This window comes from Pteropus alecto, unplaced genomic scaffold (assembly GCF_000325575.1).
Source record: "Pteropus alecto unplaced genomic scaffold, ASM32557v1 scaffold57, whole genome shotgun sequence".
NCBI lineage: Eukaryota > Metazoa > Chordata > Mammalia > Chiroptera > Pteropodidae > Pteropus > Pteropus alecto.
The window spans coordinates 15,165,188-15,177,985 of NW_006442508.1; the positions used below are offsets into that span (position 1 = coordinate 15,165,188).

General features: G+C 34.6%; 1 protein-coding gene across 1 annotated transcript in view; it reads left to right on the forward strand.

The window, feature by feature from the left end:
• Positions 1-12,798, forward strand: part of ADGRL3 (adhesion G protein-coupled receptor L3) — a 566,410-nt gene that overhangs the window by 420,285 nt on the left and 133,327 nt on the right. Inside the window, exons 9-11 of the mRNA XM_025040294.1 lie at positions 3,628-3,930; positions 5,950-6,053; positions 12,204-12,389. Of these exons, the coding sequence (XP_024896062.1) occupies positions 3,628-3,930; positions 5,950-6,053; positions 12,204-12,389 (593 nt within the window). The remainder of the gene's footprint in view (positions 1-3,627; positions 3,931-5,949; positions 6,054-12,203; positions 12,390-12,798) is intronic.

Genomic DNA, 12,798 nt, shown 5'->3' on the forward strand with positions numbered 1-12,798 from the left:
TTCATTCTGCTTCAAGTCAATGAAAATGATGTAACCCTGCTTGTAGACAACTCTCTGTGGAACAGTTCCAAAAAAATATGTTCTACACCAATCCTTAATGTTAGTATGTCTGTATTAAATGAAGTCTTTGCTATGTATTTCATAACAAATTGAACTTTTATAGAAATCATTTAAATTGGTATTGCTTCATTAGAGTATGGTCAATTTAAACGTGATTGTTCTAAGATAGAATCATTTTGGGGAAAGAGATGGGGTTTAATGTTCTTCCTGCTTATTTTCTCTTTAAGGCATCTGGTGGTTTTATTAATGTAGAGTGAAATGTATTTATAAAATATCCTTTCCAGCCTATCAACTGTAGGGACTCTTAGCCACCCCATTTGCTACTTCCCTCTATTTATTATTTCCCTTCTTTTGTGAAATTTCAAAACTAGACCCTCTCCTGCTTTCTTGACCTATCCCTTATGTTCATCCATCTTGGCCGATAACTTATTTACTCTTGGTCAGACACAAGACTAAAGGTAGGAAATTACTTTGAACAAAACACATGTTAGTATAGAACCCCATCTTGGTGAATTCGAAAAGGCTCCTTGATGGAGATGGCATCCAAGCTAAGCCCCAAAGAATGAATAGGGATTAACCAGATAGGAATGGGGCAGAACATTGTAGCATATGCAAAAGCCCTAAGGCAGAAAGGACAAGTTGCAGTTGGGACACTACTGGTAACTTTATATGGTTTAAGAGTAGAGTTAATAGATGAAGAAACATTATAAATGAGCTGGAAAAGTAAACTCATGAAAGGCTTTAGGCATGAAGAAAAGGAGCCCAATCTTTGGAGGACAGCAGAAACCATTTAAGGATTTTAATCTGGAGAGTAACATATTCTAGTTTATAACTTATGAGATGCCTCTGGCAAAATATAGAGAATGGTTTGAGTAGGGTAATTTTAGAGAAAAATAAAGAACATTGATTTTTATTATGTGGTGCTATTGCTAAATACACTTTGGTGTGATACTACAGTCTTTAAAATCTGGAAATCTAGATTATTTAAATAGAGCTCAATGATTTTACACACGCACGTGCACGTACACACACACATACACACATTCTATTCTAAAGAATATTCTATTCAAAATTGGCAAATACAAAGTCACAGCAAACAAAAATTTTGTGGTAGGCTGTCCTTGCTCCTTGTCTATGATTTGTGTGATTGAGACAATACTAGGCAGACGAATCCTTTCCCTTCATATGGGATTATGCAGTTTTGTCAGAGCAAAAATGATTGTAGAACAAGTTTCTTTTCTTCCCAGAGTTTTATGTGCTAATTAAAATATCTGACTGAAGGAAGATGCATCCATTTAGAAAGTATTCTTCAGTGCCTATATAATTCTCAAGAAGAGGAAGATCATTGGAAAACAGAGCTTTTATTTTGAAATGAAATTTTACTCTAGTTCAAAAACTTCCTAAACAAGTAAATTTGAATATGAGATTAACTAATATTGCTAACTGCTACGAATCTCTATTTTTACATGATCAAACAAAAGAAAAAGGAGAACTAGAAATGCTTTGTTTGAAACAAAAATTATAGCTCATTATCAATGAAAAATTTAGAGTCCCCCTCAAAAAATTAAGTTACTCAAAATAGTCCCTTCAAAAGTACAAATGAGAGATGGCATTATTTAAAGAAGTCAGAGAAAATACTTGGAGTTAGTTTTTAACTATTGTTTTACTACTGAACCAAGTAGTATGAAATTAAAAAGAATTTTGCCATTAGCTAAAATATTTGCATAAAATATGTCTTCATCCCAGCAACAATATCATTGACACTTTTTTTAAGGCTAGTACTTAATAAAATATTATTTAAGTTTATATTAATTTATTTTATTAATTTTCATATTAATAAATTTCAAGTTGTCATTATTAAATTTTCTTAATTGTATTTTTTGAAACTTCACTCATTTTAAAAGAAAAACAAATATAAGAAATATTTTTACTATATATAATTTTTAAAATTTGTTTACACTAAATATTTCAAAGTAGGTAGCTAAATTTTATATTTGAATTGTGTTAAAAGCTTAGTGTCAGTAACTTTATTTTATGGATCCTGAATTTTTATTTTGCAAAAATAGATATTGAAATACCACTACTGGCATGTTGCTCTGGCATTGCTTTCATTAGCAGAAAAGTTAACTTCTGTTTTCATCCATTGATGGTGGTGGGTTGAACATAAATAATCGTGATTGGGGAGAGAGAATAATAAAAGAGTGAGGCAGGATCAACAAAACTTGGCAATTTGGGGATTATGGATGATGTATATGGAAGAAGGAAAAAAAGATACTCTGCTTTCTTGTATTGATTTTGAATAAGTGTATTTATGAATATTATCATTCACATAAGGAACATGAGAGAAAAGGAGGAAAGCTGAGAAGAGAGGGAGATTAATCAGAACAAGTAAGAAGACAAATAACAAAGAGCATCACTTCAGAAAATAGTACAATTTCAATAGCTTAGTTCAGAAAATTCACACCCCTTCCGCCTGCCATATCTACAGTGTTTTTGCAAGCTTTATACACCAAATATACTGTGATGGATTTGGCTCCTCTTCTGGGGTAGCAGAGTCAAGTTGATGACATGTTAAAGCAGACAATGAATAACAAACATTAGGAGATTCACCACAGGATTCCCTTCCGTTCCTTAAACCAGAGAGCTACTTTGAATCCAGGTAGAGTCAATGCCCCTATGATTTATTGCCACTAAGTGAGGTTAAGACTAGTAATTTCAAATCTTACAGTTAAGAATGCGGTATATGTATGTGTATACACTTGCATTCCTAGGATGGGAATATGAAGAATATATTCTCAGAAAGATGATTCTCTGCAGCGATTATTTCCATAGTATGTTTAGGATATTCTTTCGGTTATATTATTGATTTAATTGCCTGTCATATGTGGTCATTGACCCTAATCACTTTTAGTTGGAATTTGGAGTACATTATTAAAAAATAATCTACTTAGAAAATAGTTTATGAACACAACTAATTGGAAACTACTTATATTTTACACTACTAAATTTGAAAGTTTTGATAAGATGGGTCATTTCTAAGGGCATCAGAGTAGACCATGAAGCTACTCTATGTTAAAGAGACTGTATTCATCATTGCATTTTACTTTTTAGCTCATGAGCATTTTAAATGATGATTTTTTTGCCTCTCCTCTATTTGCTGCATCTTAGAAACTCATGTTATACTTATGTGAAAAGAATATTGTATGTGCTTTCTTCCTTTCTATACCACATTTAAAAATTCTAAGGAGATGGCTTTAAGTTTTAATCCTCTAATTGTATAAAAGGCAGGAAAGCATTAAGTAGCTTACCGAAATGTTGAGATGTGCTATAATTTTGTTTTCTGTGATTTGAGTTGAGAAGAACCATAAACAAACCTGTGTTTGGCATTGATCAAATGGCTGTCTTGGCACCCAAGTGCCGCTCTGATACCTTGGTATTGGCTTATTTTTCCCATGTTTAAGACTCTGGATTTTCAAACTTTTTTTTTTTTTTTTTTTAATATTAGGACATCTCGAGGTCCTACCATGAACAAGCAATGCAGGAGTTTTCTTTTGAATTTTATTTCAGAAATTTCTACTACAGGACCTCTTGGCATGGGAAGCACCACCACCAGTACCACCCTTCGGACCACAACTGGGAGTACAGGCAGGAGTACCACCCCATCAGTGTCAGGAAGAAAAAACTGGAGTACTAGCACCCCGTCTCCAGCTGTTGAAGTGCTCGATGATATTACCACACACCTTCCATCAGCATCATCTCAAATCCCAGCTCTGGAAGAGAGCTGTGATGCTGTGGAAGCCCGAGAAATCATGTGGTTTAAGACCCGTCAAGGACAGATGGCAAAACAGCCATGCCCCACGGGAACTATAGGTAAGTATATCATACAGAGCTAAGCTAAACGTGTATGATTGCTTTGGCTTGCTTTTCTAGCATCTTTTTTTTTTTTTTTTTCCTTCACATTTGATTAAATTCTGAATCCATCTAAGTCACAATTTAAAGCAATGTATTTTCAGAGTTTGAAAATGCATTCTGAAGAAGTCATGGTGAGAATTTGATGGGAATACATATGAGATCAGTACTTTTTACCAATGGCATGTAGTCTCTGAGTGGAATTACAGTTAGGCTGTAGATGTCTTGACTAGTCCTGAGAACCAGCTCTTCTTTGCAGCAGCCCAGAGAGGATCACTGGATGGATGGGGGCCAGTGCTCATGTTTGTCACCAGCCTTAGATGTTGATTGAACAAAATGAGGTTAAGGACTTCCATGTTAGTAGACAAATGTTCTTTTTTCCAGTCATAATAGCTGTCCTTTAATAGTCAAAGGTTCCTATGTGAATGATAATTGTCCAGGATCAGATGCCAGCATCCTACCTACTCAGCATCCACTAGTGAGAGCAATCCTACATTGTTTTCACTAAGGGATAGTTAAGAACTAAATAGCTCTTTGCCCCTCCTTTTTTACAAATATGATTCATAATATCCACAAGTGGTAACCATATTATTATGTACAATTTTTAAACCAGAAATATTTTGATTTTTTATTATTACATACATTGATTTTCATAAAACTACCTAATACAATGAATAACATCTCCATTATTTCATAAAATATGTGAATAAAACAAATACAGAATAGACATTACTATGCTGGTATCCTTAGGGACTCTTTTTTCGAGTGTTATTGATTTGGTTACTCTAAGGAAGCAGGTTTCTCTTAGAAAAGTTCCAATGGATTTCATTCTGAAATCCATGATATATGAAGTGATGGGAAGACCAGAGGTATGTTGGTTTTTACAAAAGTGCGCATTTAATTTTTTTTTCAACAGTGTTTAAAACTATTCAGAAATCTACCTTCCTCTTGTGAAGGGGAGCAATGTTTAGTTCTAAAATTTTCCATGGTAATGGAATCAGAAAACAGTTTGAAACCTTCAGTCTTTAGCACTGTCCCCTGAGTGCTAGGCCTCAGTTCCCTTCTCATTGAGATAATTACAGCCCCCCTCCTTTAGACATTTGTTGTGAAGGCTAGTGAAATACTTTATCTGAAAGCACTTTTTAAACTACAAAGCATTCAGAAATAAGTCGTTATTGTTCTTAAAAACTGGGAAGAGATTTAAAGGAAACCTTCTGAAACCCTCCCATGTGACTGTCCATACGCTTCAGTCTTATTTTTACCTTTCTCTGTCTCCTCTGCTGTGCTGCTGTTGGGGCCTACAGTCTCCCACTTAAATTATTGCAATAGCTTCCTCACAACCTCGGCGTGGCTCCCCCAAATTCATATTCCACGATGCTTCCACAATTATCTTTCTAAAACCTTAATAAGCTCATTTCTCTCATCCGCTTAATGTTTTTCATTGATTTTCCAGCACGCACACATGACAGACAAGGGAGTTCATGATCTGGTTTTGCCTACCTTTCCAATTCCATTAAAAACACCTCCCCTATCCAGTAGACCTCAGTCCAAACACTCAAAGTTTCCCAAAGACAGCATATGTTTCCTCCGCCTAGAATGCCCTTTCTCACATTGTTTTCCTGAAAAACCTGCAAAGTGATTTCTTTACAACTCAGTTGCTACCTTGCTTCTGAAAACTTCAAGCAATAAGCTCCATGGAGACAGGTACTACGTCTATTTAATTCATGAAATTATTCCCTATACCTGGCATAGTTGTTAGCAAGTGCTTTAAAAATGTTAAATGTTTTTTTGTTTTTGTATTATGTTTCTCCAAAGCCAGTTGCTTGCCAGGTACTGTACATGGTGTTTTAATGGACATTATCTCTTTTTAATGATCTAATTTTTGCCTTTGCTCGTATTTAAACATAATGTGGATATGCAATCTTTGTAAGAAAGATGATTTGAATATATGAAACAGGCCTCTTTCTCTCATTATTTTAGGAGTATCAACTTATCTATGCCTGGCTCCTGATGGAATCTGGGATCCCCAAGGACCAGATCTTAGCAACTGTTCTTCTCCTTGGGTCAACCATATAACACAAAAGGTAAATCACATGACTGACAAGGAAGGCTTTGCCAAACTTAGATCCTCTGTTGTTGATTATAACTGCTATAAACAGGAGTCAAAAAAAATTTAAAAACTAATGTGGAACAGTTCTCCCATTTTAATTTAAGATTTAATGACAACCTTTGAGATGCTATGACCTAATTCTGGAATTTGTTATTCTTAAAGGGCAAATCCATGAACTTCTAGGCCAGGTAATATTGCTTATAATATTTTCATTAATAATAATAGTTATATGGTGTTGTGAACTACAGATATGAAGGTCCAAGAGATATATAAAGCAAGCAAAAGCTTCTAGCATACACACATATGGATTTTCCTGTGGAAATAATAATTATAATTTTAAAAATTCTACCTTTAGAATCATAAGCCATTTGATAAATGTTCTGTGACCTAATCATTTATCAGTATTAAAAGTCTGCACATTTGTGACAGAATCTTGCAGACTCAAATTTGCAGGGCTTATTTGGTTGCAATATGTTGAACATTTTTATTATTAATGCACTGTGGGGCTTTGAATTGATTTCATTACAAACAGAGACCAGATGTGCATTTATGCCAAAAGGGCTATGGGATGAATCCTTATTATAGCAATTTGTGTGGATTTATGCACTCCTAAAATGGAGAGTTCTTCTATGGCACATTAGCTATGCTAAGGAATTTCTGAAAGAGATTTTTCCTGAGAAATATACAAATGATGGCCTTACTAAAAGCCTGTCTCTGCCATTTGCTCTTTTCTCTATTTGTTTTTAACCAGGCTGATCCTCAATAATATACTGTATAATAATCCATAAATATATACCCAGTAGATCATCTAGCAGATGAGCCATAACTATCCATTTACCCTAAATCATGGAAGAACGGTGGTTATATTGACTCTAGTTTCCCTCTTACATATGCATTCCCATACTTGTTACTATTCATAATGATGCTTCTCCAATTTCAGCACTCTTCCTGCCACTGTTTTTATGTCCTTTTATTTTATTACAATGTAGCTCAGAACCCAGGGCAAATAACTCTTGCTGGATGTTATCAGATTGAGATCAGAAGCATATCTCCTTACATTAGCAACTTTTAAAAAATACTCCCTACACAATATAGCCCAGGGGTTAATATTAATTCAGTAATAATCCACCTAGAAAGCTGAGTAGTTTTCAAGATGATTCCTGAATGTAGTTGGACTATCTCATTGCAGAAATTCCTGGGTGACTTTAACTGATAATGATGCTTATTTCCTTTCTTTCCTCTGTGGGACCTGTTAATCTTATGACAAAAGAGATAATTCCTTGCAAAGACCAGACAGCTGTTGTTGCCCATTTGATTTATAGATGGGATGCTTTGGTTTTAGAACAAATATGTTCTGTTCTTCCAGAACATTTGTTTTTTCCTGTAGAGTGTACAAAATTATATTACAAGGATATTAAGATTATGGAATTTAGGCAATTGGAATTTATAATAAATACCTTAGCTTTATTACTTATAAATTTATAAAATCTTCAAAGTGTAACAGGAGGCTTCAGAGCACAACAAATTGGCCTCTGTAACTAACTCGAGGTTAGTGTTAGAGCTGACGTTTTAGCTGGGTCTGCCTTTAGCAGGACATCGTGTTTAGCCACAATGCTGATTAAACTGTGACTAGATTATGATTACCTTTATAGTACACTGTCACTGACCTAGTGTCTCTTCACTTTTGTCTACCCTTTTACCTAGTGTGTCCCTCATACCTCCAAATATTTATGCTTCTCATTGAATATAAATAGTAGTTGAACACGTTTCTTTATGACAAAACTCCAACACTTTTAAATATTAACATTGTAAACCTCCAAGAGAGAATTAGTATACAGTGTTCAGCGTTGTTTGTCCATATTTTCTCTCCCTCTTCTCTAAAGCATCTTTCTCTGAATTCATACCTTTGCTCATTTCCTCCCTCAATGGCAGAGTCCCAACAACAAACAGATGGCACATTGAAAGAGGGTTTGTTTGCAGTGATGGTTGCTGTATCGAAGGAGTGCTGAAAAACTGGAAGCAGAATGTCCTGGAAAGGGAAGATGACCTATAGCTGAGAGACACAGCCTAGCCTCAGGCAATTTTTGAGAAAGAGATTTAGGGGAATAAATATTCTAATCTCACTCTCCCTCCTCCCTCTTCACCTTCCCAACCTCCCTATTGGCCAAACCCAAACAGAAGCCAAGAAAGATGAGTGCTCTTAATAACAGTCATGTGAGTCTACTTTCTAAGTCAGAGGGCAAGATGGAGGAGGGTGGAAAATGGCCTTGAACTAGCCAATGGAAAGTACCCAACATAGTTCTCAGCTTTTCCCTCCCCTTCTCTCACCCCTCCTACCTTTCCCATCATCCTCTCCTTTTTCCCTCCATTGCCCCTTTCCTTTCTCCTTCCTTTTTCTTGTCCCATCCCCTTTCTTCTGCTTTGACCTCTCCACTTCTAATATAATAGATTTTTTAATGCCATGTAGAAAAATCAAAGTGAAATAGGTATCTTTTAATCATTCATTTTTTTCCCTTCCTTCCCCCACTGTAGTTCTATTAACTTCAGACTTTTATAAAGGGACACTTTTTACCCTCAGTGAAAGCATTGATGAAAAAATAAAGGAGAGGGCGATTCTCTTATTTAAGCAGTGTGTTCAGTTTCCCCTCCTCAAGGGTTTGTGGATGAGTGTACCCTAGAGTGTGAGGCAACTCCTTTATGGCTTTATAGTGCTTCTGGGAGATTCCTGAGGACTTTAAACCTCTGGATCACAGTCCACATCTATACCATGGGGAGGACCATTCATTTCATTATCGATATGATTTATTCACTGTATGTCAGGCATTGTAGACAGCAAGTTTATACAAATAAGTGGACAGGATGCTTACTTTAGTTGGAAAGAGCAAACTTTGTATTTTCATTTTTGTTAAGAAATGAGCTATGCTCTTTCCTCTGCAGTCAGGCCAAGAGGGGGAAAACAGTCAAAAAATCTTGATGGTTTCTGACTCACAAATGAATCCAGGCCACTTATATACTTGTAAAATTATAGATTAAATTTTGTGCGGTAATAGACAATGGATTACATTTCACTAACTTTAATAGTTAGAATATCATGAAGAAATTTATTACAAACTATCCAGAATGCTTTAATGATGAGATTAAATAAAAAAACATAATTGATACAAAAAGGGAAAGGCAAAAGTTGTACATAAAGAGACCTTTACCCTAATAACAATAGAGGAGGAGAAGGGCAGGAAGAGAGAGGAAGAGAGAAAGATTGATAGGTGGATGGATAGACGGATGTACGGATGGATGGATGGATGAATGGATCGATAGATGGAAGGAAAAGTAGGTACAAAAATAAATGGATGGATAGAAAAATAGGTAGATCTGTCTTCATACTGATGTTTTAAAAATATTTTTTCAGTTTTTATTGAAAGCCAAGTGATCAGTTCAGAGCTCTGCCTTCTCAAACATATATAGCAAAATATCCTATTTTCTCACCTTTTTAAATGTCTGCTTCCCAAAATTATAGTCTCTGGCTTAAACTCAAATTTTCAAAAACTTGTTTATATTTATATCTCAGATACCTTTAAAGAGTTTATTGCACCTTATAATCTCTCCAGTCTTTTTTTATTAAAAATTCTGAGATTACAGTTTTAAATAGCTTCTATATTTATTTACATTTAAAGTGAGATGTGCTTTCTACTTCATTACCTGGTCCAATTATTATTTGGAAAAGAAATGCCTGAATTGTTCCAGGGGAACAGTCTATTTCTAGCAAACTAAAGTGTCTTTTGTTTGTACACATGCTACATGATTTTTGAGATAATAGGGTTTTTCTTGCATTTTTACAAGAAGGATGTGGAAACTTAGAAAATATTGTAACTTTTTTATAATGTCAAATAAGCCAGTTATTTGCCCTGGAAAACTATTTTGAATTCTGTCACCTATATTTTAATTTCTCATTCTTTAAATCTCCATAGATATAAGATGAAATGAAAGTAAATTGCTTCTTGATTTATTGGAGATTGATGGAGTTTCCAAGACTTTAGACTTATTTAGCCTACTTTAAATTGTAAAATAGAAGCATTTAATTGTTTACATACCTACCTGACTAAAATTTATAGCAAAATAGGGATATCTTTCAATGAAATACTAGCCATATACTCAAACACTCTGAGTAACTCCTTTGTGAATTGTCTTGGCACCTGATTAATGTTTGATGTAATAAATCTCATAAAATGTCAAGCTTACTTCAGAGAAAATTATTTTTACTGTTTCAAAATTTGAAATGTAAATAGTATCCATTTCTGTCATAATTATCATCCCTAACTAATGCTGCAGGATTTCCCCTAACCTATTCAAGTTCTAGATATAATCTCACCATTTCAATACAGGCATTAATTTACTAATCCTCTGAAAACTCATAAGATTTCTCAGTATGCATGTGCTTATTTCTGAGGAATAATTTTAGTAGAATTTAGTAAAAGAAATGTTAGAACTAGACATTTTAATGAGGTCTGTAAGCTAGGATATGTAGAATAACTTTATTTCAGTCTTGTTTCTTTGCATAGGAGACAAGGTAGATTAAAGGTTTGTGTATATATTTATATGGAAATAAAATAATTACTGTCCATGTGGTGAGAGAAATAAATAGAGTTATCAGAAAGACAGCAGAGTAGTAGCTTCTGGATGCCACTGTACAGAATATGGTCAGTGAAGATCTGGTCTGGAAAGGCATCCTTTACCTGAGCCATCAATATTGAGGTCACAGCGACTATGGGAGAATCCAGTTAAGGTCACCACCATTGAGTCATGTAAACAAGAAACCTAGGCATTACTCTCTGTGCCTTCTTTTCCTTCCCTTCCCACATCCAGACATTAGTCCTATTTGTGTATCTATGAATCTCTAAGTCAGGCTACTTTTTACTTTGTTCCACTGCTGCTATCCTAATCCACAACAGCTTCTACTGATATGGCCTCACAGCAGGTTTCCTTTCATTCACTCCTGAACCCTCTAATTCATTCTCCTGACTTTGGTTTCAAATATAAATCAATAAGACCACTCGTGTTTAGATACTTCAGTCCCTTCCCTTGCTCTTAGCACAATTCCCAAAATCTTCATCATCCAAAGGGGGACTACTTAATCTGCTCCTTGCTCAGCTCTCCAGCTGCCTAAACCCCAGTTACAATGCCCTTTGTGCAGTTTCCCTAAAACTCCACGCCCCTTCCTGCTAAACGTGGTTCTCTCTGCCTGGTCCCCCAACCTTCATCCCAACCCAATTCCTTCTTTTCCATTTCATCTCAGATTAAACATTCTTCTTTAGAGAAGCATTTCCTAAATTATTTTCTAACTTCATATGCCAGCTTGAAATCTTCTTAATGACACTATTTTAAGTTGTAACAGTAAAAGATATCTCTACCTTCTTATCACCCAGAGCTATCAAATATTCTCATGTGATCATGAGGTATTAGCTTTTATCTCTTTGAACATCTTTGGAGTTTTGACATTTTGAAATATTCTTATAGAATATACTTGAATATGCTGAAAGATCAGCATATCGTTTCAGAAAAGGAAAATTCTAAAAAGAGCAATAGTTTGCTACTAGTGCATTGGGAGCAAAATCTCTTATTTAGTGGGTAAGAAGATGAAGATCACTTTGAAAAGCAGGGGTTTTATTTGGTTTAAAATTTTCACATAGCCTAGCAGATGGTAGGTATTCATTGTGTACTAAGTACTAAATTAGGCACAATGGAAAATTTGTGCTTGCCTCTTAGAACTTAGAATATGGTTGGGGATTCAAATGCAAACTCATCAATATTCAATTTAGAAACTCACAGAGAAAAATCATAGGGTAAACAGACTTAACCACCCAAATGGATAATTAAGGTGAGAACAAGTTTTCGAAGTGAGATTTCTCAGGAGGAGCTTAGTAAAAGGCATGAATTTCAAGTCAGGTATTGTAGAAAAAGATAGATTAGCAGGAACACTCGGGGAATGTATTCTAGGTGAAGATGGAGTTTAATAATTTTTTCATGGCTCAAAGATTATAACTTATATGCAAAACAATAGTCTATGGAGACCAATAAAATTACTTATTTAAGATCTCTTTCCTTCTTAATTCTGTTTTCAAAATTGCAGTTGAAATCTGGAGAGACAGCTGCCAACATTGCTCGAGAGTTGGCTGAACAAACAAGAAATCATTTGAATGCTGGAGACATCACCTATTCTGTCCGTGCCATGGATCAGCTGGTCGGCCTCCTTGATGTACAACTCAGGAACTTAACCCCAGGTGGAAAAGACAGTGCCGCACGCAGTTTGAACAAGGTAAAGACATTGATTATATATGTATTTATATATTTCATATATATGTGTGTGTGTATATATATATGTGTATATATATATATACACACAAAAAAAATATAACACTGTATATTTCATATATATGTATTATATATATACATTATACATATGTATATATACACAAAGTTGTAGTAAAATCAGTGAGACTTCCTTGGTTAATTTCTCTCTAATAAAATCAAATCATTTTAAAGAGCATCATTAGATATATAGTCAATTCTCTATTTCATTATAATTATGACCCTATTTGGATTTTAATCCAAAAATAATAATAATAATAATCTCTTCATACATATTTACAATTCTATTTTCCATAATGTTTACTCTATTTGGTATGCTAAATTCTGACAAGATAAATGTAATTTATTTTGTTTCT